The sequence below is a fragment of the Lycorma delicatula genome, chromosome 3 (genome assembly GCF_047948215.1).
Source record: "Lycorma delicatula isolate Av1 chromosome 3, ASM4794821v1, whole genome shotgun sequence".
In the NCBI taxonomy this organism is placed as follows: domain Eukaryota; kingdom Metazoa; phylum Arthropoda; class Insecta; order Hemiptera; family Fulgoridae; genus Lycorma; species Lycorma delicatula.
In genome coordinates, this window is record NC_134457.1 from 45,846,746 (window position 1) to 45,874,663 (window position 27,918).

The 27,918-nt window shown below is 31.3% G+C and overlaps 1 protein-coding gene across 1 annotated transcript in view; it reads right to left on the minus strand.

Moving 5' to 3' along the window:
- Positions 1-27,918, minus strand: part of LOC142321556 (dnaJ homolog subfamily B member 12) — a 65,362-nt gene that overhangs the window by 14,364 nt on the left and 23,080 nt on the right. Inside the window, exons 4-7 of the mRNA XM_075359727.1 lie at positions 24,355-24,500; positions 20,486-20,626; positions 13,713-13,846; positions 7,590-7,702 (exon numbers count right to left, since the gene is read on the minus strand). Coding sequence (XP_075215842.1) covers positions 7,590-7,702; positions 13,713-13,846; positions 20,486-20,626; positions 24,355-24,500 — 534 coding nt within the window. The remainder of the gene's footprint in view (positions 1-7,589; positions 7,703-13,712; positions 13,847-20,485; positions 20,627-24,354; positions 24,501-27,918) is intronic.

Consider the following 27,918-nt stretch of genomic DNA (forward strand, 5'->3'; position numbering starts at 1 on the left):
AAAGGAAAGGAAATATTTCTTGTATACATCATATCACATGTAATGAAAACTTCAGAAGAATGCATATACCATGGGGTCTTACAATATTCTCAAAAAACAATATTTCAGGTTTTTCCAGACTTTACAGATGCAAAAATAAAAATTTTCCAGAGCCACAGCCTTTTTCAAGCTATAAATAAAAAATTAACTATGTTTTGTGTAAATTGATGTCTTATTTACATTAAATGGTTTTAATTTGAAAAAATCAATTTATCTTGATGTGCTAATTTTAAAGTGGTTCTTAGAAAAACAAAGAATTCTGTTGGTAGACTGTATAATAATCCATTTTTTGTGTGTAAAACTGCCATAACCAACTTTAAGGAATGTCTGAACAGATTACATGTTAGAATGCCTGAATATGTACCTGTTCCTAATATGAACCCATTACATTACCTTGACTATTATGCAATGATATGCATCACAAATGTTTGCTAATATTTCTGTATTGTATGTTCTAAATTATGTGACTGAAAGTGATAAAAGTGATTTTTTATGAATCTTTAACTACTGTTGGTAGGTCCATATTAAAATGAATTTTTTTGAAAAATGACAAGAATGAGTTTTTGCAATTTTTCTATTTTAATTTTTTTTTCACATTACCAAGCTGCTGCATTACAACATGCTATGTCACAAAAACATTATAAGGGTCTCACAGCGAACAAATCATTTATTTATCTGTAACAATATTAGAAACATGAGGTGTGTTCAAAAGGTAACAAGAATTTTTGTTTTTTGGAAAGAACTTCATTTAGATATTATACATTTTTCCCAGCACTTTTTCCGATCCCCGAAACACTTCTGGAATGTGATCTTTGGAATAGTGTTTAGCTCTTTCGGCTATTTGCTTTTAATCTCATCTATGCTAATATAACGACGGCCCTTTAAGGTTCTCTTTATTTTTGGGAATAGAAAAAAGTCACAAGGGATCATGTCTGGCAAATATGGCAACTGGGGTATCATTACAGTGTTGTTTTTGGCTAAAAATTGACGAACAAGCAACAAAGTGTGAACAGGAGCATTATCGTGGTGCAAAAGCCGTGAATTGTTTTGCCACAAATCTGAGCGCTTTTTCAGATTGCTTCACGCAAATGACGTTGAACTTTTAGGTAATACTCCTTCTTGATCATTTGACCTTGTGGCAAGAACTCATGATGCATTATGCCTTTAAAATCTAAGAACACGAGCATAATCTTCACATTCGACCGTACTTGTCAAGCTTTTTTCGGTCTTGGTGATCCAGAATGCCTCCACTGGGACAATTGAACCTTAGTTTCGACATTATATCTGTAAAACCATGTTTCATCACCTTTTATGACACATTTCAGTAGTTCTACATCATTGTTGACTTCATTTAGCGACTCCTGAGCAACTTCCATTTGCTGCTGTTTTTGTTTGAAATTCAACAATTTTTGCTGTAATACATTTCATACCCAAAACATCTGAAAAAAGTTCATGGCATGAGGCAACTGATATCCTAACATCATCAGCGACTTTCACTTTTATCATCATTTCCTTCACTTTTTCCACATTTTGTTGATGTGCTTGGGCATCCGGTGCGCTTGTCACCTTCACAGCCTTCTTGGAAACGCTTACACCCCTCGTAAACCCTTGCTTTAATCATAGTAGATTCACCAAAAGTAATACTTAACATTTTTAAAACATTGCTACACTTTATTCTTGTAGCAAAATTTTATACAAATTCTCTGATCCAAATAAAAAAATCACAGATCGTACCAAAACATTTGTTATCCTTCTAACAGCTGACAACAGACTAAATATCTAATATGGCTAAAAATGTACAGATACTTTTCAGACATGTTTACCAATACAATGAAAAAACTCCGAGAACTGGACTAATACAACCCATGAAATTTCAAAATTCTCATTACTTTTTTGACACCTCGTATGTATCAGAAAAAGCATAATCTGTTACTCAGGTAACAGATTATGATTTATGATTTGCATTTCTACAAATTTAAAAATAGATTTATTCATATATTAAAAGCAATTACAAAATACATGGGAGTAGAATAAAAATTTGATATATTACTTTCTTTATTAGAAAACTGATAAAATGCTGAAATACAATGAACCTGTTGAAATGTACTTTATATTTTTTTGTGAATAATTGCTTGAAAACAGCCATCTGAGTCAACATGATTTTTACCATATCATGCTCGCTAGGAAACTATATTTTAAATATCTAGTGCTTAACTTCAAAGTTCTCTCAAAAAACCATTAACTGTTTAAATTATTATCAAAAGTAGCTTACGTAAATAAAAATAAAATTCCTTATTTTACCACAATACTTACAAATGAAAAAAGTTCTTCTATTGCAAAGTGGATTGTGATGAAAAAAAAAATAAACTGAACAAAATAAATAACTATTCTTTCTCCTGATATAAACAATGTTACTCTCGCTTATTGCCACACAAACTTAAAATACCACTGTTGTGCAGTGATTTTATAGATTAAATAAAACCTCAAGCAAAACTGAAAAAGAGGAATAAAGGAAGTAACCTCAATTACAGTTTCGTCTACATAGCAGTCATAGCAGTCCTGAGTCCTGATAGCAACCATAATACTCATATGTATGAACATGTTGCGAGTTGCTCTGCATAAGCAAGAAACAAACTTATAGGTGAATGTAATAGGTATAGATATACCTTACTCGTCTACTTCGTGCATAGTCATATACATAAGAACACGATTCCACATGTTTATGTGAGAGAGGATTCCCCATAAGTTTGTGTGTATAAATATACACAGAATGTTTTATGAGGAATCTGTAATACTTCACAGGTGTATTCCACTTATCAAAACAATGAACAAATTTTATATAAATATAGGTATGGAAAAGTTTCATTAGTGAGTTATGGCTAGCAAAAGATTTCGCTTGGAACTCAGCTCCCCAGTGAAATGAGGTCGTACTGAAATTTTTTAAACCTTCTTAAATAAGTAATAAATGCATAAATGTTTTCTACAAAACTTGTAGAGAATTTAATTCTTAAAAAAGTATTGTAATCTATGTCAATGAACACAAGTTTGAACTGTGCCAATGTACATGATGTTTTCAAATTTGTTTTTATTGAAAACCAAACACAACAAAACATAACTAGCTGGTGTAAACAATTCAAGGAACAATCATATTTTGAATGAAACCAATTTGCATGCCATCTCGGCATCAAACTACCACTGTCTGTTTTTTATAAATGTGTGGTGCGGTGTAATAAGAAATATTCTGATGGGACCTTATGTTCTTAATCGACGATTATGTGAAGAGGCCTATCTAAATTTTCTTCAAAATGAACTTCCTATACTTTTAGAGAATGTTCCACTGGTAATGCGAAGAGTTATGTATTTCCAAAATGACGGAGTCCCAGCACATTTTGATTGCCATGTATCTCAGCATCTTAATGAAACATTCCCAAATAGATGGATTAGCTGAGGACCAATAGCGTGGCCAGCCAGATCCCTTGATATGAACCTGTTATATTTCTTTGTATAGCGACACATGAAGTCATTTCTGTATGCTCAAAAATCCAACAACGAACGTAAACGTTTACAAAGAATAATGGTTACCGCCCAAAAAATAAAAAAAACAGCCCACAAATGTTGGAGGAGGAAGCGGCATCCTTAAATGGTCATGCTGAAGTGTGTATTGCCAATGGGGGTGGGCAATTTGAACAGTTAATGTATTACACTACTATATGTTTAACAAATTAAATAATTTAAATGAAAAATACTGTGGAATATTTAAATGATGGAATGATTTAAATGGTTAAAATTATTTTGAGAGAAATAGGACTATAATTTAAATTTTCGTTTGCAGTGTTCAGTTTTAATAACTGTTTAGTTGAGTTTGGTTTTCAATAAAAACGAATTTGAAAAAAATTGTGTTCAATGTTCATAAACGTTGATTATATCGCCTTTTTAAGACTTAAATTCTTTACAAGTTTTGTAGAAAATGTTTATGCATTTATTTCTTATTTAAGAAAATTATTTTCAACTAAACATTAAAAATTTGTTTTTTGGCCCCTTAATTTTAGGTTTTAAGTCAGATATCTTAAAAACTAAAGGAGATACAGTTGTGGGACCTATTTATTGAATTTTTCATGTCAAAAACCATAGAAAACCATTAATTTCGCCTCCAGATTAAAATCTAAAAAATTTCAGTATGATCTCATTTCACTGGAGGAGCTGAGTTCCAAGCGAAATCTTTCGCTAGCTATAACTCATTAATGAAGTGTTTCCAAACCTATGTTTATATGAACTTTTTTCATATAAACCGTTTTGATAACCTGTTCATATAACCTGTTTTGATAAGCAGAATACCCCTGTAAAGTATTGCAGATTCCTCTTGAAACAGACAGTATATATTTATATATATGTGTGTGTTTGTATAGTATACAAATATACAGTACTTTTGTACATGGCTGGAGTTTCTTGATTAAGTATATAAATCAGATAATGTAAAGGTAATAGGTGCTTAATAAAGAAACTCCAGCCAGTATATGTGTATATTTTATGACAAAAAACTATACTCAGTTCCTGAAAATTCCATAACTTTAGAAAAATTCCATGTTTTTCCAGATCTTCAAAAATATTCCATTATAATCTAAATTTTCTAGTTAATCCAGTCTTGCTAACAACCCTGATATAGACACTGAAAATCATTGGTGAAACTTATCAAAGACAAAGGTACAGCACCTCACCACAAAAGCATAAAGCACCCAAGAAAAAAGCTACTGAATTCTTCTTGAAAGCAACCAACAAGTTGAAGCAAGAGCATAAATTGCCAACATCCCATATAAGTACAAGAAGAGAAGTATTGATAAGTACAAGAAGAGAATGAAAAAAGAAACCATAAACTCTTAATTACATTACTAACATAATATTGATACTTTTCTTTTTTGAAAGATATAAAAAATTAATGGAATAGATAAAAAAAAAATCAGACTAAATATTATCAATAAGGCAAAATTTTAACTAATTCAACACGGATAAATATCTTGCAAAATCATTTTGAACTTTTTTATCTATTACTTTTGAAGCTGCAATGCAGCATTATGTATGTGATACAAAAGAATGTCAGTACACTGACACAAATATATAAGTAGGTGTAAATGTTAATTGTCTGTGTAAATGAGCTTCTATATAAACACACTAGTTAAAAATAAATATTTATCTAAATGAAAAACACTTTATTGGGAAATGCATGTTATATAAATATCTTGAAAAATTGCTGCGGTGAAAAATTAGACTAAAATCATGTTCAGCAACCACAGAAAATAACATGGTACAACCACTTTATTAAATTAAGTTTTCCATATGAAATTGGACTACACAATTTTAATAACAAAAGTCTTAAAACTGATGGTAATAGACATTTTATACTGGAAAAATGTGAGTGATAAGGTACTCATTACAATAAATATTTTCCATTATTATTATCATTTTTGCATTAAACATGTAAAAAAAAAGAAAAATTTTAGATACATTAATTGCCAAAATAAAATTACCATACAATGCTCATTATTGAGTGACCAACAGAAAAGCAGTCCAATTAAAACTAAAAAAAAAAAGTATATAAGAAGTGTAACAATGAAAATTGACTAATATGTTTATATTTACTCACTTTTGCTGGAAATCAATAAGCTCACAGCACAGTTGAGACTGCCAGTAATTGAGAAAAATGAAATACTTTTCAAATATTTCTAAAAAAAAAATATGAACTTTATAAAAAAAATGTCAAGGTAGTGTTTTTTAAAGCTTATAATTTCCCTTTAGTTATTGTTTGCTTTCTATACAATGACTATTAACTGATATATAATAAATTATATTTTTATAAAATCATTTGAATTGTAATGTTGTATTCAATAAATATGGAAATTTTTATAGTTACTGGAAAACATGTACTTATTTTGAAAAAAAAGTCTGGTAACATAAATGTAATTGGTTTATCGACTTATTTTACAAGTTTGATATTAATCTACTCTCAAAAGTCTTAATAAAAAAGATAATGATATACTTTTAGTTATCACAAAAATTTTGTAAAAACAGATAAATATCATCATCAGAGCTGATGAGTCGCCACCTTCATTGAAGGTAGTGATATTTTTCAGAGTTTTCTAAATAAAGAGGATTGACGGTTTTTTCCAAAACCGAATTACTTAGCAGTTTTATGCTGCGTATGTGAGTTAATCCAAAGAAAATGACTGCTCCAGCTCATACTTCATTATTAATTCATGATTTTTTTAACCAGATGCTGTGGCTAACGATGTCGCTGACTCTGTAATCTTCAGATACAGCACATAGCGCGACTTTTTCTTGTTGATTAAGAGAACATTATAAGAATGATCTGTGATAATAGATGAAATAAAGGAAAAATTACTTCTGACAAATTTAAAGAAGAAAAACAGCTGCCATAAGTGTCACATCTCTGGAGGACAACTTTGAAGAGAACAATAACAATGTAGAAGAATACATCAACTCTCTTTTTGATAAAAATTCAAATTCTCATTTTTTTTTTTACTACTCTTTGTATACTTTTCATAGACAATTTTTCAGAAATACGATTGATGTCTTAGTAATTGAAGCTATTCACATAATAATACTTCACACAATACATGATTTATTTATGACCTAGTATAGTATGAATTTATACTTTACATCTCAAATATTCTATTTATTTATAAAAATAAATAAAAAGTAGTTTTCTTATGAATAAATAAAGGAATCTAATCTAATTCATTTATTTAGAAATCTATCCTTCTTATTTACAAACAATTTTTTATATATGAGACTCTGTTTTTGATAAATCACAAAAATACAACGTTTTAATTAAGATTTTCAAAAGAGAATCAAAAAGTATGACAATTTCAAACATTGTTTTTTTGGTAAATTTTTGTTGAAAAGAAAAAAACCAATGGAAATTTCTTAACTTTCAATAAAGATACCTTGAAGTATCTTTATTAAAAACAATCCTTTCGGAGATCTTTAAATAAAATGGTATTTTTCCCTAACATAAAACTACCAACCCCATCAATTTTGTATGGACTAATTAATGCCTGAAAAAGTAACAATGAATGTCTTACATCAATCTCATTTCACCTCTACTTTTCCTTTTTATTAAATATTAATGTTATCTTTACTGCACTAAGAGTAGAAGTGTGTAATAAATATTTGTACATAATAGATGAAAAATAACAGCACATGGGAGAATAATTTTTATAAACTTCTTATTGTTTGTTATCCTGATAAGATCTGTATGAAAGACTTCAATACATAATTTCTGCACATTAGTCAAATAAGTTTGTCAAAACAGAACATCACATTCAACCAAATTATCTATCATGTTAATTAATTTTATAATCATGTTATGTTATTACTTTCTTCTTAACCATATATCTTCTTTTTTTAAATATTTTGCAACGTTAGTCAAATTACTTATACTTTTTATGATATTACTCACTTTATTTGGTATGTAAAGATATTGTTTAACTAAATAAAAATATTTGCTAGCTGAATTAATTTTTGTAAGTACTTACTGATTTTGTACAAGACTGTAAACAGATTCTGACATAAGAAGAGAGCTCATCATTGAAAATGCTATTAATACTAAAACTGGAACCACTTGTAAAAACACTGCATAACCATTAGCCTGTAAAAAAAAGAAAATATTTATGAATAAAAAATTAAATATATATAAAAAAATTAATCTTATCATACAATGTAGTATAAATAGGTTGATGTCTAATAACAGAAACTATGATTGATCATAAAGAACTTTGTAGCATGTGAAAACTGCCATACCTGACCAGGATTTGAAACCAGAATCTTTAAATGAAAAGCAAAGATCACTTTGCCACGCAGAGATCAGCAATATTAAATTATATAATTTTTCCGTGTTGAATAAATGTAATTTTATTTTAATTTATCCATTTATACAAATGCATTTGCCTTTTTCACTTCTTATTAACCATAACTGCCACTCCTGATTTAGTCCTTTCATTTTGCAGAACTCTGCTATAAATTAATATATAATTATCATAATCATTACTATCTACCAGTTTCTTTTTTGTTTCCATTATTAGTACTGTAACTATTCTGTTTTCTAGTAGAGCTCTATCCAATAAATCAATTTTATCAGTTATTCCCCTAACATTCCATGTACCTAGGCATAGCACATCCATTATTCTAATTTTCTTATTTTTATGACATTTCTGATTATTTATCATTGATTCTGCCCTTTTTCCCCAAGGCTTGTGTATGCTTGCTAGTAATTTGATTAATCCCTTAGCTGTGTTGCAAGCACTGCGCAGGTTAAGATTGATGGTAGGACTGCTACCTTGCTGCCTACAAGTGTGCAGGGTAGTTTCTTCGAGATGACGCTCTAAGCTTTTCTGCCCCCTTCACTGTTGGGAAATCCTCTTCCACCTTTAGGATTGTTGACCATTCATGACCCTATCAGCGTGGAAAATTTAGGATAGAAGGATAACTAGGTTAAGGGAACCTGATCACCATATCCTTAGACATGGTATGGAGTACTACCCAGGTTGATGGCTGGGACATTGCCATCTACTTAAGATCTCTTAAGCTGCATCTCTTAAGATGCAGAATACAGAGAAGATATATATCTTTTATAAGTGCATATGCTCCGGAACAAGGGACAACAGATGAAATGGAGTTATTTTATGATACGCTGCAGGACACATTAAACCAGTGTAATAATAGGAGGAGACCTTAACGCCCAAGTAGGAAATATACCATTGAAAGGGATAGATGGTTTGAGTGGCAAAAGAAGTGTGAATCATAATTGTAAACAGTTAAGAGACTCTGAAGGGTTTAATAATATTAATTAATTCATACTTTAAGCAAAAGAGAATCCATAAAATAACATGGGCAGCTAAAAGTCAAGAATCTGTAAGACTACTTTGCAAATCAGCAGACAGCAGAACTGTTTAAGACACAAGAGTTCTTAGAGGAGCTGAACTAGGAACAGATCACTACCTTTTAAGAGCAGAGATTAATATTAAAGCATGTCGGATTAAGACACAACAAAGGAAGAATACATACTTACAATAAAGAACCATCTCCTTGAAGTACAATCAGTAAAACTGCTCTTATAATAGATTAGATATCCATAACAATAGATTTATATTAAGGTACGATATTAATAAAGAATGGAATAACATTAAGGGAATATTAAATAGAGCAGCATATTAAGTCCTTGGATATCAGAAATGATCGGAAAAGAAACAGATTAATTTCTGAATTTAAGAGATGTAAGAAGCTGTTACGAAGAAAAAAGAAACATATATGAGGTGGCTTATGACACAAGATGAACAAGACAGAGAAGAATATAACACAAGAAAACATCACTAAGAAGATTTGCCGAGAAAAAAATAAGAAAGGGGACTCTTTTATAGCAAGACTAGAAAACGACATCCATGGGTGACAAAACATAGCAGAAAAGTAATTAAATTTCTAAATAGTGAAGAGGGATCTTGCAAAAATAGAAATTGTAGAACCAGGAAAATTCTTGGAATATTTTCAACAACTATGGGTGATTAATCAACAGAATGATGAGGAGGCGAGAGATAATACAGTATATGGAGAAGTGAACAGGCTGGTTGTCAGAATTGCAGAAGGCTTTGAAGGACAGCAAAAATAGAAAGGGTGCTGGTGATATGATGGAATTCTGGTAGAGTTATTAAAATATCTTTTTAGTGACGTGAAGCAGATACTTACATTTATTAAATACGTGCTACGTAAGGAAGGTCATCCCAGATGAATGGAGAGTGGCTACAATGGGTACAATCCCATCTTTAAAAAAGGAGAAAGAAGTGAATGCAAAAACTATAGAAGAATAAGCCTGTTACCATCTGGATAAAAAATATTCTCAAGAATTATAACATAAAGACTTAAAAATATAGTAGAAACAATTCTAAGAGAGGAAGAAAACACTGGTTTTTAGAAAGGGTAAAAATGTACAGATAATATATTTGCATTGAAGCAGCTGATAGAAAACATCAAGAATTTGGGAGGGAAACACATATATAACATGCAGATTTGGAAAAAATATCAGAAAAAGTAATACGAGAAACATTACGAAAAAAAAAAGCGAGGAATTCCCAACTCATAGGCATCATACAAGAAATGTATAGAGGCATCCTAGAGACATCCATGTATAGAGGATAAATTTAAGAGTTTGATAAGATTGCAGTATGTCGCAATATTGTTTAACATGTACATACACTACAGGTTTACATATTCACTGCAGGAATGGATAGATGACATGCCAGATTATACATAATGAATTAAATTCTAAACAATTTGTTATATCCATGCTATTTGTATATGATCTAGTAATTATTGCCAACTTCAAAGATCAACTACAGAAGGCCTTCTTTAAATTGAATTAAACAGCAAACGAATAAAACATGAAAGTTATCATCAAGAAAAACTAAAGTAATGGCTTTCTGTGGTAAAGATTTCATCAGATTAAAAATCACACACAGCAGGGAAATGATAGAACAAGTGTCACAGGTAAATTATTTAGGATATAAAGTCGGGGGTGAATCACATGTTCCAACTAAAATAGAGAAATTTAATTACTATAATGTTACCATAAACAACGTTTTGAGAAATAACATTCAAAAAGAAAAGTTACTACAATTCTAAAAAACAATATCAGTCACAGCACTTCTCTATGGAGCAGAAACCTGGTGTCTTACAAAACAAATGGAAAAAAATAATTCAGGCCGCAGAAATGAGATATAAAAAAAAATCTGATGTAGGAAACTTGTGATTCCTTGTACGCCTATTAAATTACATTTACACATTTTTTTTTTAATAATAACTACTTAAAACTTTATTTTATTAAAAACTTTTGATATTTTTTCATTTTTTTTGTTGCTATTATTGAATTATTATTCATTGTAAATTTTTTTTATAATGAGAGGTTAATAATAAAATAAAAATTATAAATTTTTTATAAAATTAAGAATTAATATGAAGGATAACTGAAATGTAATGCACACTGGAACATAATGGTAGAAAAAATGTCACAAATGCCAGATGCTGTCATTTTGTAGTTTCATTCCCTTATTACTAACATTTCAAGACTTATTATCCCAGGTCTTCTTATTTTCTTTCATTGACATTTTTATGAAGTCAATGTAAGATACCTGCTATGCCAACGCTCTAAAATAAGATGTAGTGACTTAATTTTTAATAGCTGAAAAGTGAACGCTAGTGACATTCACAGTCTTCTAAAAGTCATTTATGGTGATTCAACTGTTGATCTATGTACTGAGAAAAAAAAGAAGCACAAAAAATATTGTGATCAGAAGTGAATACTGAATGAACCTAGCAGTGGTTGAACAGTTTTTGTGACTGATGGCTGGCACAAAAAGAAGGTAGATGAGTTGGATTCAAAATGACCATTATATCACACAACAAATCACCACCCAGATAGACATACTGAATAAATGGGTATAACATAATTATTGCACAACTTGGCCACCATAATATCTGTTATGAATGGGTTATGCAAACTCAAAGAAAAAACAAAACAATGACAGTTACATTGATAAAAGCTTCTGAAACAATATTAAAAAGTGATGAGAAGCATGGAATACAACTGTCAAAAAAAAATCAATACTCAACAGTCTGCAAAAAAATTCTCTTGACAATATTCTGAGATTTCAAAATATATATGTGACTGACTACTAACTGGAAGTAGACTGTTGTCTGCTTTCTGTGTCTATTTTGTACAATACATCCCCTTTTACACCTGACAAGATGTATGTCATGTTCGATAATCCATCAAGTCAATAATTTTTCAATATAATAATGCTCAGCCACATACATTACATGCAACTGTGGAGGCTCTTGCGAAGTTGAAATTTGAACCTATCTCACACCCTTCATACTCACCAGATTTGGTGTCCTACAATTTTTACTTTTTTCTGCAATTAGAGAAGAATATTAAGGATATTAATTTCATCACAGATGATGAACTAAAAGAGGCAGTGGATCAAGCAAAGGCCATCAGAATTCTTCATTGAGACAATGAAAAAACTAATTCACTGTTGGAAGAAGGTGTTCCAATAATGGAAAAATCAATGAAGTTTTCATAGCAAATAAATTGTACTATTATGCTACATGTGTTTCATTTGACTATCTCTTTCCATTTGCAACTTACATTTCTCCCTTCATATAACGTGTATCCAGAGATATGATGTGTAAGAGAGATATAATATCTTTAATGACTTGCAAAGACAAGTAAAAAAAGAAATAAACATATCAAAATTTCAAAAGGCATGTAGACTATGTGGAAACTTAATTTTTATTGAAAATAAATATTTTAATATATAATTAAATAATTATCTGGCAATAAGAAATTTTTTACATTTGATGTGTAGATTTATCTTACAACTTTTATTTTGTTCACCACACATAGATTAGAATAATATGGCATACATATACAAATATACCATACAATATATTCATTCATTAATTTACCATTATTTATTATTAATAATTTGTATTACATTTAGTGGAGGAAATAAAAACAAGCAAAAAATGATCAGCTTGCATTACAGTGCATACTGCTGGATTAATTGTCTGAAGTAGTTTGATTTACAAATGAGGTGTCATTTTGTTTAAAATAAAATGCTTAATAAATTTTGTAAAAAGTAAAAATCTGATCAAACAATTACAAAGATATTGAAGATTAAAAAACTAAGATGGCTGTCATTTTGAAATTTTTGAAAGTAATGTTTTCAAATATTTTTATTTTGTAGAATAAGAAACTAGTCTTAGATTTGCCAAATTTAATTAAAGTCGGTTTACCTGTTCCTGAGAAATAATTTTTTTGTTGAAAATCACAAAATAGCATCCAGGAGGAAAACAAAGCAAAACAGGACATATCTCAATACAGACTTTTTTGCTCATTTTGGTGTCCTGAATCAGTACCTGAAGTTCGGGGAATACGTCCCAGAACACTGTGTATATTAAAGCTGATAAAATATTTAGTTTAAATTAACATATGTAAATCATAACATAATGGTTTAATCGTTTAAGATTACTATTTGAAAGAAGGCTGTGAAATTATATATTTTATGTAATATTTTTCCTTTAATGGTTTTAAAATATACATTAATCTATTTTTTATAACAATGGTGGAAAAAGAAAAACTTCATTGACGAATGCTAACTGGTAATCTTTTACCACTGACAAATGTTATAATTTTTTTTCTAGAAAAAAAACTATTTCATGAAGTACACATTTTCAATAAAAACATGCTACTGAAAAGATTAAATGTTGATAATGTCTTGATTTATGTAACACACATCATTTAAAGTAGATCATGTACGTGAATATGAACAAGAAACAACATACTCAAGAGTTATTTTAAAAGCTTACACAACTTCTTACCATTATGGTTTTGGGTACCTGCAGTCAGTTTTGAAATGGATTACAAAGGACTAAATCACTTGTAATTCATTATAATGGTTCCTTGGAGAGTTAACAGGTAATTTGCTTAATTAATCAACTCAGTTAATTAATTGTTATGCAATATAAATCAGCTGAAAAATATTTTCATCTATTAATTTACAATTCTCATTAAATATAAATTTTCACTGATACAATGATTCACTTACCTCTCGCTGTGGCTGTGCATGAGTATCTTGTTGCCGTCTCCATTGCCCATTCCCACGTCTAACATAAACATTATTAGCACTATGAAAACCTCCACCAAAAAACATGTTAAAAAGTTCCTCTGCAGTAACATCAGCTGCAAAAATTAAAAATATTATATTACAATTAAGATATATACATGTTATTTGGACCACTCAATAATTAAAGACACAAATGAGATGATTGATTAAATACACATGGTAAATTTTACTTTTCAAGATGAGAGCATTATGTAAGTTAACTGCATCAAAATTAACAAATTTTTTCTTCTTTTATTCAAAACGTATGTCATTTAATAGATTTTTCTTTTGGTAAGGATCATAGTACAGTTTCTGTCGACTGAAGGAGTTTCATCACAAGACATGCTTGCATAATAAGGAAATTTGTTGACTTGTAAGAAATGATAAAGAGTAGGGAAAACATTTGAATATGTGAGAGTTGAATATGAATACCAATTTGGAAGACCCAGTTAACATTTCCCCTCTCCGCTTACTTTATTAAATGATAGAGCATATCAAGCCAAATTTTTTTGTTAATGGATAACAATCTAATACTCACCATCAAATGTTGTAGATATTAAAAAATTTAATCACCAAACACTATATGGATGTCTAAAATACAAATTATAGAAGTTCTAAGTAACTGTTATATCAGTGTAGTGCTTTCACAACCAGCCTGTACAATAGAATCATAATCATATGATTTTTTATAATCTTAAATCAATTCAAAGAAACTCTGTAGGGAAATATTAGTGCAGCAAAAAAAAAAAAAAAAACAGGTGAGAAGAAACTAAGGAGTAGAATTCTCTTTGATGACAATACAAAGAATTCTTTGCAAGCAGAAACATGAGGGGGGCAGTAGAAAGTTGTATAATTATAAAATAAGATTATTCAGAGAAATAAACTAATCTTTACCATTCATCTGATGATCTCAATATAACAGATGATGTTTGCATCAAATAGTCATGTAACAAAATAAAGTTTAGATAAACTTTAAAAACCACTAAATCTTACATTGACTGCTAGTTTATACAGTCAAACCTCTATATAACGAACCTGAATTTACAGTTAATAATATTTTTACATTTTAATAAAACTATATATAAATTTACCTCTATTTAACATATTCACACCTCTATATAACAAACTGGTGATATAGTGCATATTAACATAATACAGTATGTAGTATAAGATACAGTATTTTTTAAAAAAGTTTTTTTAAAAATAATGACAATAAATTTAAACTGTACCTGTATACAAACACAAACTATTCTTGACAAGAGCCAAGGATAAATGTACACTGTATAGATGTTCTAAATAATTATTTTCCATTTTATCGCAAGTGATAATGGCTGTGTGGGACCTAGCATTATCATGAAGGAGAATACCTTTCTGACTGGCTGATTGCGGATTTTGTTCCTTAGATGGCTTTCACTTTGTCTAAGGGCTGACAACAGTATGCAGCATTCACAGTGCAATAGTTGTGGAGAATATCAACGAGCAATATACTTTCCAGTCATAAAAGACACAACCACTGGGTTGGTCTAATGATTAAACTCATCATCGCAGATCAGCTGATTTCGAAGTCAAGAGTTCTAAGGTTCAAATCTTAGTAAAGGCAGTTATTTTATACGAATTTGAATACAATTTTTCAAATTAACTCGACCCCAGCATCACCTAGCGGTCCAAACTAATTTAGAAACTTTTGCAGGCATGCGCACAACTTACGAAAGTTTCATTGCAATCGGATGAATGGTATATGAATGAATACGGGACAAAAAACACTCATTTGTATATATACGTCATTGAATGGCTTTGACGGCATGTGGCATTTAATAACCTTATGGTGGCCCTGAAAAAGGTCGTCTTTGTTGTCGATTGGCTTAGACAGCTCGTTGTAATTGCTAACCTTAGGGTAGCCCAGAGAAGGGCCGTTGTCGTCGAATGGCTTCGACAACTCATAATCCATAACCTTATGGTGGCCCTGAAAAGGGCCGTTTTTTGCATTAGCTCTGAGAAGAGCTGTTGGGTCCAGAAGCTGGTCTCTAGCAAAGTTGGGGAGTTGCAGCTTGTACGTCGAAATTCGACCGTGCTTTCCCTCAGCGACAGTTGGGTCCCCATAACATTTCAGTGGTGGCCCCCTCGGCCCCTGTAGTGTCGGGTCGGCGTCGGTCGTCCTACGCCAGTGCGGCCGAGGCGGTTTTCCCCAAGCGATCCCACGCTGGGCCGGCTACTGCTGTCGAGTCCGCTAGCCAGGGAGATTGAAGCTTGGCGAGCTGGAGCTGGAGCAGGAAGGTAGCGCTGCATCCAGCGACTCTCTCGGCGGGTCGGCCAGGCCTGTTGCTCCGGCGGAGATGCTGGTATCCACCGGGAGGTCCCACGTTGAGCCGGCCAGGGAACTTCTTCTGTCTTCTTCCATCATCTTCTTCTTCTTCTTGGTCTTCTCCAGGTGTGGTCGATGATGAATTGAAAATTCACTCTCATGCACACTCTTTTATTGGAGCTTGAGAGTGGTGGGGCTGCTATGGGATGTAGCACCGCTATGGTGGGAGAACTGCTCGGTCAACTCCGCGGTGGGAGTGATGCTTGTATCAGCACGTCTGTATACTGTGGGCCCAGCTCACAGTGTTGCTACTGTTATCACCCGCCGATATTAAATGAGGCATATAACAAATGATATTAAATGAGGAATATATATTGTTGGGTAAAAATATTTATATATCTTATATATAAGTCGTTTTTTAAACTATTTTGTAATTTTTTGAAGTACTTTATTAACTACTTTCTTTCTGGAAGTTTTTTGTTTTGTTCTAAAACAATATTGACCAGTGTGGGAAGAATATTCATCTCTTATCACAATAAGGAAGGGGAAAACATTTAAATTTTAAAAAGTGATATGTCATTTATTTTATAACACCTAAGGATGATGTGTACCTTATCACAAAGTTATATGTGAAGATTTTAACAATTTCTGTAGAGCAATTGAGTTAACCCAGTGAGTTGATCTAGTGGTGAATGCATCTTCACAAATTAGCTGATCTGGAAGTCGAGAGTTCCAGCATTCAAGTCCTAGTAAAGGCAGTTAACTTTTATACAGATTTGAATACTAGATTGTGGATACTGGTGTTCTTTGGTGGTTGGGTTTCAATGAACCACACATCTCAGGAATGGTCGAAATGAGACTGTATAAGAGATTACACTTCATTTCATGTATAATTAATAATCTAGATGAAACTTGAGAAATATTACATAGCTTTAAAACCCCAATATTCATTTTTAAACACACAGTATTTGTTGTGTACAAAATAATAAGTTTTTGAAAGATATGAATTATATTCTTTCTAAATAAATAAATGCATATATATATATATATATATATACATACAACTGTTTAAGTATATACATTTTTTTTTTATATTCAAATAGATATTTACATACTGACCACACCACTGTGTTAATAACATTTATTATTATATGAAATATAAACCACCAAAAAACAATAATTAAATAAACTAAAATTACCATATTAATTTTCAATAAAATTCTGCATTTTTGCAATATCCTGCATCTTCAGTTGTCATTAAAGTATAAGTCAATTACATTAAAAACATGTTCTTTAAATTGTTTGTCCTCTATTTGAAATTATGTTTTACATTTTAAATAATATTATGAACATACAAAATTTTGCTATAGATTGCTGGAATAATTACTGTATATTTTTTTTTTTTGCTGAGAATTTAAATAACTCATTAACATATTGACCACTGTGGTAATAAAATCTAATATTAAATTTAAACCACCAAAACATAATAAACAAATAAGTTAAACTTACCAAATTAATTCCAAGAATCGATTACTAGAATCTATTATTACAGAATTATTTATTCTGTAATAACATTAAAATAAATTGTTTTTATCATTTGTGAATTTTTGAATTATAAAAATTGGTACTGTTTTATAAATCTTGAAATTTATTATGGAAGAATGCACAAGTTCTGCTACTGATAAATGATCTACAATATTAATACTACCAATTCCAGTACTGGACAGCAGAATTTGAGTATTCATCTACAATAAATTTCAAAATTGATAAAAACAGTAACAATTTTGATAATTCAAAATTTAAAAATTATAAAAACAATTTATTTTAATGTAATTATAGAATTAAATACCAACTGAAGATACAGGAAATATTGAAAATCAATTCTTGGAATTAATAAGATAAGTTTAGCTTATCTATTTATTACATTTTGGTGGTTTAAATTTCATTTAATATTAAATGAAAAGCACCGAGGTGGACCATCGTGAAACATGACCTTGACTCATATTGACTGCGTTGTTTTGCTGCCACTGCAGCCAGTATCCCGCTTAGCAGTTGTGAAAGTAAAATGTGTGAGTAGTGCTTGTGTTTTCATTGACATTAAAAATGACATTTTTTGGCGACATGCAAGTAGAGATAATAAGGAAGATTCTTAACAGCTTTTGGTGATAAAGCTGTGGATGTTACACAAACTAAAGAGTGTTACTGCTTCGACATATGGTGATGAATGATCATCAAATAACAATTAGAGAGCTTAAAGGTGGGGCAGGAATTTTATTTTGCTCATGCAGTATGTAACAGCAAAGTTTGTTCTAAAACTTCTCATTCATGAGCAAAAGGAAAACTGACTGCAAGTTGCAAAAGACATGTTGGAATGTGCTAATGATCATTTTATAAAAAAAAAATAACATATGAAACATGGGCTATGGTTATGACCCTGAGGCAAAGGCCAAGTCACTCAATTGGAAAACTCCTAAGTTCTCTGCAGCTAAAGTAAACCAAACAATTATAAAGCAATGTGATGGTTATAGAAACAGTCTTTTTTGATTATAAAAGAAAGGTTCATCATGAGTATGCTCCTTAAGAATAAGTCTCAATATAGAACACTACATAATTGTTCTTCATCAGCTAAGAGATGCTGTTCAACACAAGAGACCACACAGTTTTGGGAAAATATCAACTGAAAATTTCATCACTATGCTTCACAATTTATTTAGATTCTTAACAAAAAATGGGATCGAACAACAGCATGCTCCTTACTCTCCAGACATTGCTCCCTGTGATTTTTGGTTCTTTCCTAAGCTTAAAATTCAACTTAAAGGAAAGAGATCTGAAGATAGAGAAGAGATCAAAAGAGATGCAACCACTTATGGTGGTTATTAAAAATAATTTTGAAAAATGTTTCCAACAACAGAAACATCACTGGGATAAGAGTGTTATATCAAAAAGGGTCTACTTTGAAGGGAACAAGTCATTGAACTAAATAGATTAAGTATTTTTATTTTTCTAAGCCAAGGTTGGATACTTTTCCATCATACCTTGAATATATATACTGTGGGTGTGGCAGAAACAGTAACTATTTTAAACATTTTTTTTAAGCATGAAGAATTAGAACTACATATTATCAGTATACACAGTTTGAAAGAAAACTCATACCATTTCTTATATATGTCCCTTTTTGTAAATCATGTCCCTCAGGTGACCACTACTGTTGGCAATGTAATGCAATCATTGGAACGAGCATACACTCTCCATAACCTAACGCAGAGTGTCTCTTGTTATAACCTCAATTTCGGTGTAAATATTGTTTTATAATTCCTGAATATTTGCTGGCCTGTTAACATACACTTCGAATTCTATGAATCACCACAGAAAAAAGTCACACACCAATAAATCAGGCTAACAAAGTGGCCAATTGACATGCCAAACCAAGAAATAGGTGCTCTGGAAATATTTATAAGGTGTCATAGACATTCTAGCTGTGTGAGCACAGCAGTTGCACTATCGTAATTTCACTTTTTTTTTAACCTCCGGATACACCGTTCTTCAGAGGATGAGATGAATGATTTGTAGCGTGTGTGAAAATGCCATGCCTGACCGGGATCTCCGGATGAAAGGCCGAGACGCTACCACTCGCGCCACGGAGGCCGGCTTTGCACTATCCTAATTGCATACTGACATTCTTACAGCACATATCCAGTGTTATAAACTGTTGCCATCATAACACCATATCAATCTGCTGTGACTATGACAGTGTCATCTACATCATTCTCAAAAAAAGAAAAAAGAGGGACCAATAATAACCTGAGCCACACCATACAGTAACTTTTGCACTATGAAGTGGTTGTTTATGAAGCTGATAAGAATTGCAAGGTACCCAGTACCTAAAGTTTTGTTTGTTTATACAGCCCAGTAAATGAAAATGGGCCTTCTCAGACATAATCAAATTGTTGAGAAAATTGAACTTTTATCATTACAGAAGCTGTATACAGAAATTCTGATATGCCTCTACATCTTTGGACAGTTCTTGTACCATTTACACCTTGTATGGAAGTAACTTAATACTCGGATGAAACATCTGTTGCACACTTCTACCATATATCTAAGGGGCTTGCAAACACCGACCAACTGATTGTATTGGACTTTGCTCTAAAGCAGCTCTTACTGTAGCAATGTTGTCCAGGGTGTGAACCAGTGAACCTAAAAAGAGTGCTCGATTTAAAATGGGTCATTTTTTCTGCAGCACTCGTGTGTGTGTGTGTGTGTATATATATATATATATAAATATATATGTATAAATACCTTCCTTGTATTTCAAGGTTTAAAGTGGATTCATGATTTGAACATTAATAAAGCAGTTGTACTATTCATAATAAAACATGTAACAAACTATTAAGTAATTATTTAATTTACTCACATTCAAATCCCCTAGTGTAATTAAATTCATGGTAGTTGGAATGTGAACTTTTAGTACTGATTCGCTCTTCATCTGATCCATATAAATCATACTGCTTTCGTTTTTCTGGATCAGTTAATACAGCCACAGCATTACCAATAGCTAAAACAAAAGATACATATGCATATAAATAAGTAAAATTATATACTTGCAAATTTAAAATAAGTAACAGGAATAAACACAAACTAAACTTTAAAATATAGAGATAAACACTTAATCTTTTCTATTTTTCACACACCATACTATAATCATAACTAAATTAAGTTGATACATGTAGCAAAAAAAAAGAAGTTTTTTACACCATGTAAAGATAATAAAAGAAAACAGCAGCACAATGGTTTAACCTTAACAGATTAAATAAATAATCACTTAAAGTAACTTTTCCATTAAACATCTACTTGCCTGAAAATTCATAACAGTTCTGGTAGATAAAGAATATTTTGTATATCCAATATCTAAAGGAAACAAACTTTCCTCTTCTCACCTGCAGATATGGAAGGTAGAAGGTTAAATTTTTTTACAAGCTTAACTGTTTGTAAACCTTATTGCACCAATAATGGAATGTTTATAAAAAGTTTTTTTTTAATAACAAAAACAAAAAAAAAATGTGATGGAAAATTTTTTAAAAATCTTAAATGACTTATTAAATATATGTAAAAAAAACTGTTGCTGGGGGCCCAAAATATATATTTAAACAGAATAATTTTCTTGCTATCTCTAAGTCATAGAAATCTGCTGTTAGTTCTTTGAATCACATCATGACCTTTTCTTTAACCTCATCATTGTCACTGAATGTTTTCCTGGTATAATGTTTCTTAAGGTAAAGAAAAAATAAAAATCATGCATAAGATCAGAGCTAAATAGTGGATGATGTCAAAAAGATCTCGTTTTCAACTGCTGAGCAGTATGGAGGTGATGTGTACAATATGAGAATAATCATTTTTGAGGAGCAGATAGTTACTATCTGTCAACATGTTTCTCCTTTTGTTCTCAATATTGCAATGTGTTTTGATCAAACACATTGCAATATCTTATAATATGCATCAGTAATAATTTTGAAGGTTGTTCATTAATTAAAAAGTCAAATGACAACAGAAAAATTAATTAATTGAATTAACTGAAACATGTCTGTTCAAGGAAGCATCCCTGACATAGAAAATATCAGCTGTTTGAAAAGAATTTATAATACTACAATCTTTTTTTTTATTTCAAAATATTAGCTTTACTTGACATGCACTGTAAAAGAACAGCATGCTGTGATAAGATTATTATTTTCTGAAAGTGTAAAACCAGCCAAAATTCACTTTTAAAATAATATGGTAAAGGGTATTAATTGTGCGAAATTTTACACATGAACTAAACAGTTTACATCAGGCAGAACAAGTGTCACTGATTTTCATCATAGCAGAAGACTGATGAAAGTTTCAACTGGTGAAGTAGCATTAATGATCTTATTCACAATAACACAAGTATAAAAATTTTGAATATGGATGAAATATGTAATGCAAATAATGGCATTGTCCATTCCATTATACACAGTTTTTTTTTATTCTTTTAGAGGGCGAAAAATGCTTTTGCATTATCATCACCTGAAATAAAATATTTTATTAAAAAAATAACAAAAAACTAGAACTAGGCTAAAAACTAGAAAAAAATTACAACTAATATCACAGCTAAAATATCTCTTAAAAGACATTTAAAATTAATATCACAGATGAAAACATAAAGCATATGTAAGGAATAAAAGTAAAAATATACAGAATAACTAAAAATAAATAGAATTTAACAACGTCCGAGAGGAGTGTAAAGAGCCCCTTCTTGGATAACAAAGATTAAAGAACATAAAAACATAACTACATTAAAAACTAAAACTAGGTTAAAAAATTAATACTTAATACTACGAACACAGATAAAATATCACTAAACACTACAAACCAATATCACAGTAAAAATCTTAACAAACATATAAATTTATTTAAAAAGAAACACAAAAATATAAATAAACATAAATAAAGTTTATGTTTCAATAAACATAAATAAAATTTAACAAAGTCTGAGAGGGGTGTAAAGGGTCCCTTCTTGAATAACAGAATAAAAAAAAAAAACTAAAATCATAACAGTTAAAAGAAAAAAGACAAAAAACAACTACACATAAAAATAACTCTTCAACACCAGAACAAAATATATACATCACAATATTAGATTTTGTGAATAATATTAATACATCGTAGAAAATATAACACTCACTCTAAAACTTCTTTATTACTGCCCAGGATTTGACAAATTCATGGGCAATTTAAATTTACGATGCAAGGCCACACACAACACATGCAATCCACAAGGATATGGTGCATAGCTAAATGATAATTGCATGTTATGCATTGGTGTTTTTTCTGCTGACATCAGGTACCCATGAGCAGTTCTCATATGTTCTATCTAGAGGAACACTTCCTCTTGACAAATTTTTTTTTATAAGAAATCCCACAGCAACCCAGTATCTTTAATGTGCTGGAGTTTATTATCTACTGTGGCAGTCCAGTCACCTTGCCACTTTACTCGAATAGTGTGTTTTATACAATTAATAGAGTCTGATGTAGTGACATGAGTGATGTAGGGCTGTTGACTACAAGCAGCGGAATCTGCATGTTCATTATCTGGAATTCCCACATGGCTGGGGATCCAGCAAAAACTCACTTGTGTGCGGCAATGACTACACTCAGCGATTGCATTATAGAATTCGATGATGATGAATGTCTTGAATACAAATCTTCTAAAGCTTGGAGAGCACTACCCGAGTTGCTAAAAATAAGAATATGATGGTACTTAGGTTAATGATATTCAAAGCCTAATTTATAGCGTATAGTTCAGCAGTAAAGACACTTGTAATAATAGGTAAACCAAACACGTAGGTTCTGTCATTAACAAATCTGCATCCAACGGTATCATTCTGTTTTGATCCATCTGGGTATACTACTGCGTCTGAGTTTATCTTTGTAAGAATATGGTGAAACATTTGCTGAAAGACACCTGCAGGTGCAGGTGCAGGTATAATGCAGATGATCCTCATACCTTTGGAGATTAGAATTTGCAGCAAAAGCCAGATGATTTGGTTGTCCCTTAAGGTGGCAAAGTAAGATGGTAAAAGTTGGTCCCATCTATCCCAAACTGAAGACTCACTGCAGTCCACATGTGTGCTTATGACAGGTCTTGATCTAAAGGCACCTGTAGCAAGCCTTAGATGTACCTTCTTCAAACACCATAATCAGATATACAACAACTTGTGAAGGTCATCAGAAAGTTCACCTACTACTCCTTTGTTCATCATGAACATCAATCCCATTCAAAAACTAGTAGGAATACTTTTTTTAATACATTTTATTAATTCATAAACAGTTGTAATTTAACTGAATTTCCTCTAGCCATTTACCTTCTGTTTTGTAAACTCATTACTGAAAAAATTTGGACATTAGTGAATTTGGTGATTTTAGGCAGACATGATCATTTTTAAGACGTAATACATAAATTACTCAAGCAAAGTCTATTCTCTTACTAAATATAGTGTCGCCAACAATGACCAAAAATAATTCCCTTACAACCTTTTACATCCTTTACCTTCTGTATATGAATCATACATAAAAATATGTACATATACTTTTTATGTTCTCTGAATAATGCGTTAACTTTGATCGGCAAATTATATACAGCAAACAATATAAAAATAAAAAAAAGAAATTTGAGCATCTGCAATGAAATCATAATCTTTGGCAAGATCGAGCAAAATGGATCTTATTTGGCAGAATTACAATTTCTGTCAAAAAAAAAATTCTTACCTTTGAATGCTTCAGCAGCACCAGGAGCCTTATTTTTATCAGGATGCAACTGTAAAGCTAACTTCTTGTAAGCTTTTCTAATATCACTATCAGTGGCTTCTTTATCAATGCCAAGTACTTCATAGTAATCCTTGCATTTTTTTATCCTGAATAAGATAAACAAACAGTCATTTATAATTTAAGTATAAAGCCACCAGTTAATATTTAAAAACTTGCTGACTTACAAGAACCAAGTTAGTTTACGTAATATAAACTAAATTGCCTGATTTCCTCCTAGTGTAAAAAATCTTAAATTTTATACACAAAGAGCTCTCGCATCAAATCCCTAAAAAAGTTCTTTATAACAAGCGTTTCAATTTTTTTTTAATTCTTGTCCTCTTATACTTTTTACTAAAATACAACACTAGTAAAGTAAATCGCACAAAAAACTATTCCTGAAGGAATGAACCAACTACATTAACTACTTGATATTAAAAAAAATTTTTTTATGAAAATAGTTTAAAATTTCATTTCCTTTAGTTTACATTAATCTTTTACTAAAATGCAACCTTAGTTATTAAATCAAAAGACTTTTACCAAAATGAGAGTGAAATTTCCATCCTATGCTTGAAATGAAAAGTAAAATGTTTAAATATTGTTTTCAAACTGTATTTACTTTCCAGGTTATAGGCCTGCGTATGCTGAGACAGCATACCTATAGAAAAAAAGTACAGTGATCAGAAAAAATTTTGGAACTGGATTTTTGCTAATGTATTTCAAGATCCCCTTAGTCAAAAAAAAAATTTCCAGAAGATGTACATATGTGTTTGGGCTATATTTTGATTAATATCTCCAAGTTGGCTCAACATAAATTATTTAAAAATGAAAAAAAAAAATTTCAATAAACAGGGAATTGAGGCATTAAATCTTTTGACAAAAATTAAAAAAGGGGGAAGGAGTACTTTTCGCTATTTTTAATTTTTGTATATTGCCCCTAGAAAAGTGAGAATTACAACAATGATATAGAACTTACTGTTACCTAAAATTACAAAATTTTAAGACAATCAGATTTAGGAGTAGGGGTTTTCAGCACTATTTCTAAACAGTTATTGCCTCATAAAACCCATTAATCCAAAAGTACGAAGCATGTGTTTTAAGTAAGGGCCGTTTTGATATAAAAATTAAATAAGCAAAATAGAAAAAAAATTTTACAACAAAATAGACATTATATATATACATATATATACTATTTTTCTACATATTCGCCAATCACTGCAATACATTTTTGATTTCAGCTTATCAGCTTCATAATTCCATTAACTAAAGAATATTCCTGCCTGTGATTTAAACCAATTAATTAATTACTCTATTTTGCAATTCCTCATTATCTCCAAACTTCTGCGAAGCAAGCCATTGTTTAAAATGGAGAAAAAAGTAATAATTTCTCAGTGCAAGACTGACACTCTGACTGTAAGGCGGATATTGGAAGATTACCCAATGAAACTGTCACAATTGTTCAGTGGTTTTGTGTGAGGTCTTACGTTATTGTAGAGAAACAAAATCCCATCTTAAGGTTAGCTACCTGTGCCTTTTGTATTGAACTGAACGTCTGAGTTTTGTAAACGTTTCACAGTACATATCGGCACTAACAGCTCTTCTACGTTCAAGAAATTCAACCAGCAATATCCCTTCGGCATCCCAAAAAACAACAGCCATAAGCTTTTTCATTGAACTTTCTCGCTTTAACTTCTTGGACTTAAGGGTTGATGAATGCCACCATTTCATTGATTGCTGCTTTCTCTCAACATTTGAATATGATACTCGAATCTACGTTTCATCATTGGTCACAACGTGTTTCCATAAATCACCTTAATTTTCATAGTGTCTGAGAAATTTTTGAGCTGCAGCAAGAAGTTTTTTTATGTACTTTTTTCAACATTTTTGGTACCAATCTGGAACACAGATGGGTACCCAGTACCCATCTGTGACCCAGTTTTTCAGTTAAAATGTCATAAATTACTGATCACCAAGTAAAAGGAAATTCAATGGATAACTGAGAAACAGTAAACCTATTTTGTTCAAATATTTTTGCATTCACATTTTCAGTCAATTCTTCTATGAAGATAATTGGGTGACCACTACGTTCTTCGTCGTGAACATTCGTTTGTTCTTCCTCCAGGACCATCGGTGAACTTTACCTTTGCACACAACACTGGGCTTGTAAATATCGACAATTTCTCTATGAAGATCTTTCTATTTTTCCCTTTAGCCTCTGAAACCACCATAAGGTATTACTTCAGAGGATGAATGAGGATATGTATGAATGTAAATAATTGTAGTCTTATAAAGTCCCTGATCGACCATTCCTAAGATGTGTGATTAATTGAAACCCAACCACCCAAGAACACCAGTATCCATGATCTAGTATTCAAATTCATATAAAAGTAACTGCCTTCACTAGGATTCGAATCTTAGAACACTCGACTTCAAAATCAGCTGATTTTCTACGAATATCAGCAGCAGATATGTTTTCTGCCAATAGATAACAAATTACTGATTGCTCTTCACAACTACTGGGATTATTTATTGCAGCACTCAAGATTATTTTTTTCAGCCAAGCTATACACAGCAACTAATATGAATAACAATAATGTATCGTAGTAAATTGATGATCACAAATATAAATAAACATGCTACACTAGCACTAGCCCCTGAAAGAGGGCAGCAGCTCTTTCAGTAGTTGTTAGGGGCGTGAGTCACAATGACTTAAACGGCCATATCAACATCACTCAGTCCTCTGAGTACTGCGCAGCTGAAAGCAATGGAAAACTACAGCTGTTTTTTTTCCAAGAAAATGTCGCTCTCTGCATTTTCACACAACAATAATGGAGGCGCCTTCCTTGGTAAAATATTCCGGAGGTAAAATAGTCCCCCTTTCGGATCTCCGGGTGGGGACTACTAAGGAAGGGGTCACCAGAAAACTAAAAAATAACATTCTACGAGTCGGAGCGTGGAATGTTAGAAGCTTGAAAAAGGTTGGTAGGCTAGAAAATTTAAAAAGGGAAATGGGTAGGATTGAAGGTGGATATAGTAGGAATTAGTGAGGTTCGGTGGGAAGAGGAAGGCGACTTTTGGACAGGTAATTTTAGAGTAATTAACTCAGGGTCAAATAATGGGCAGGCAGGAGTAGGTTTCGTGATGAACAAGAAGATAGGGAGGAGAGTGGAGTATTTCAAGACGCATAGCGATAGAATCATTGTAATAAGGATAAAATCAAAACCTAAACCGACAACGATTGTTAACGTCTATATGCCTACAATGATGATGATGAGGTAGAGTGTGTATACGAAGAGATTGATGAAGCAATTAAACACGTAAAAGGGGATGAAAATTTAATAATAGTTGGAGATTGGAATGCAAGCATTGGAAAAGGCAAGGAAGGAAATATAGTGGGTGAATACGGGCTGGGCAAAAGGAATGAAAGAGGGGACCCGACTTATAGAGTTTTGCACGAAGTATAATTTAGTAATTGCCAACACCCAATTTAAAAATCATAATAGAAGAATATACACTTGGAAAAAGCCA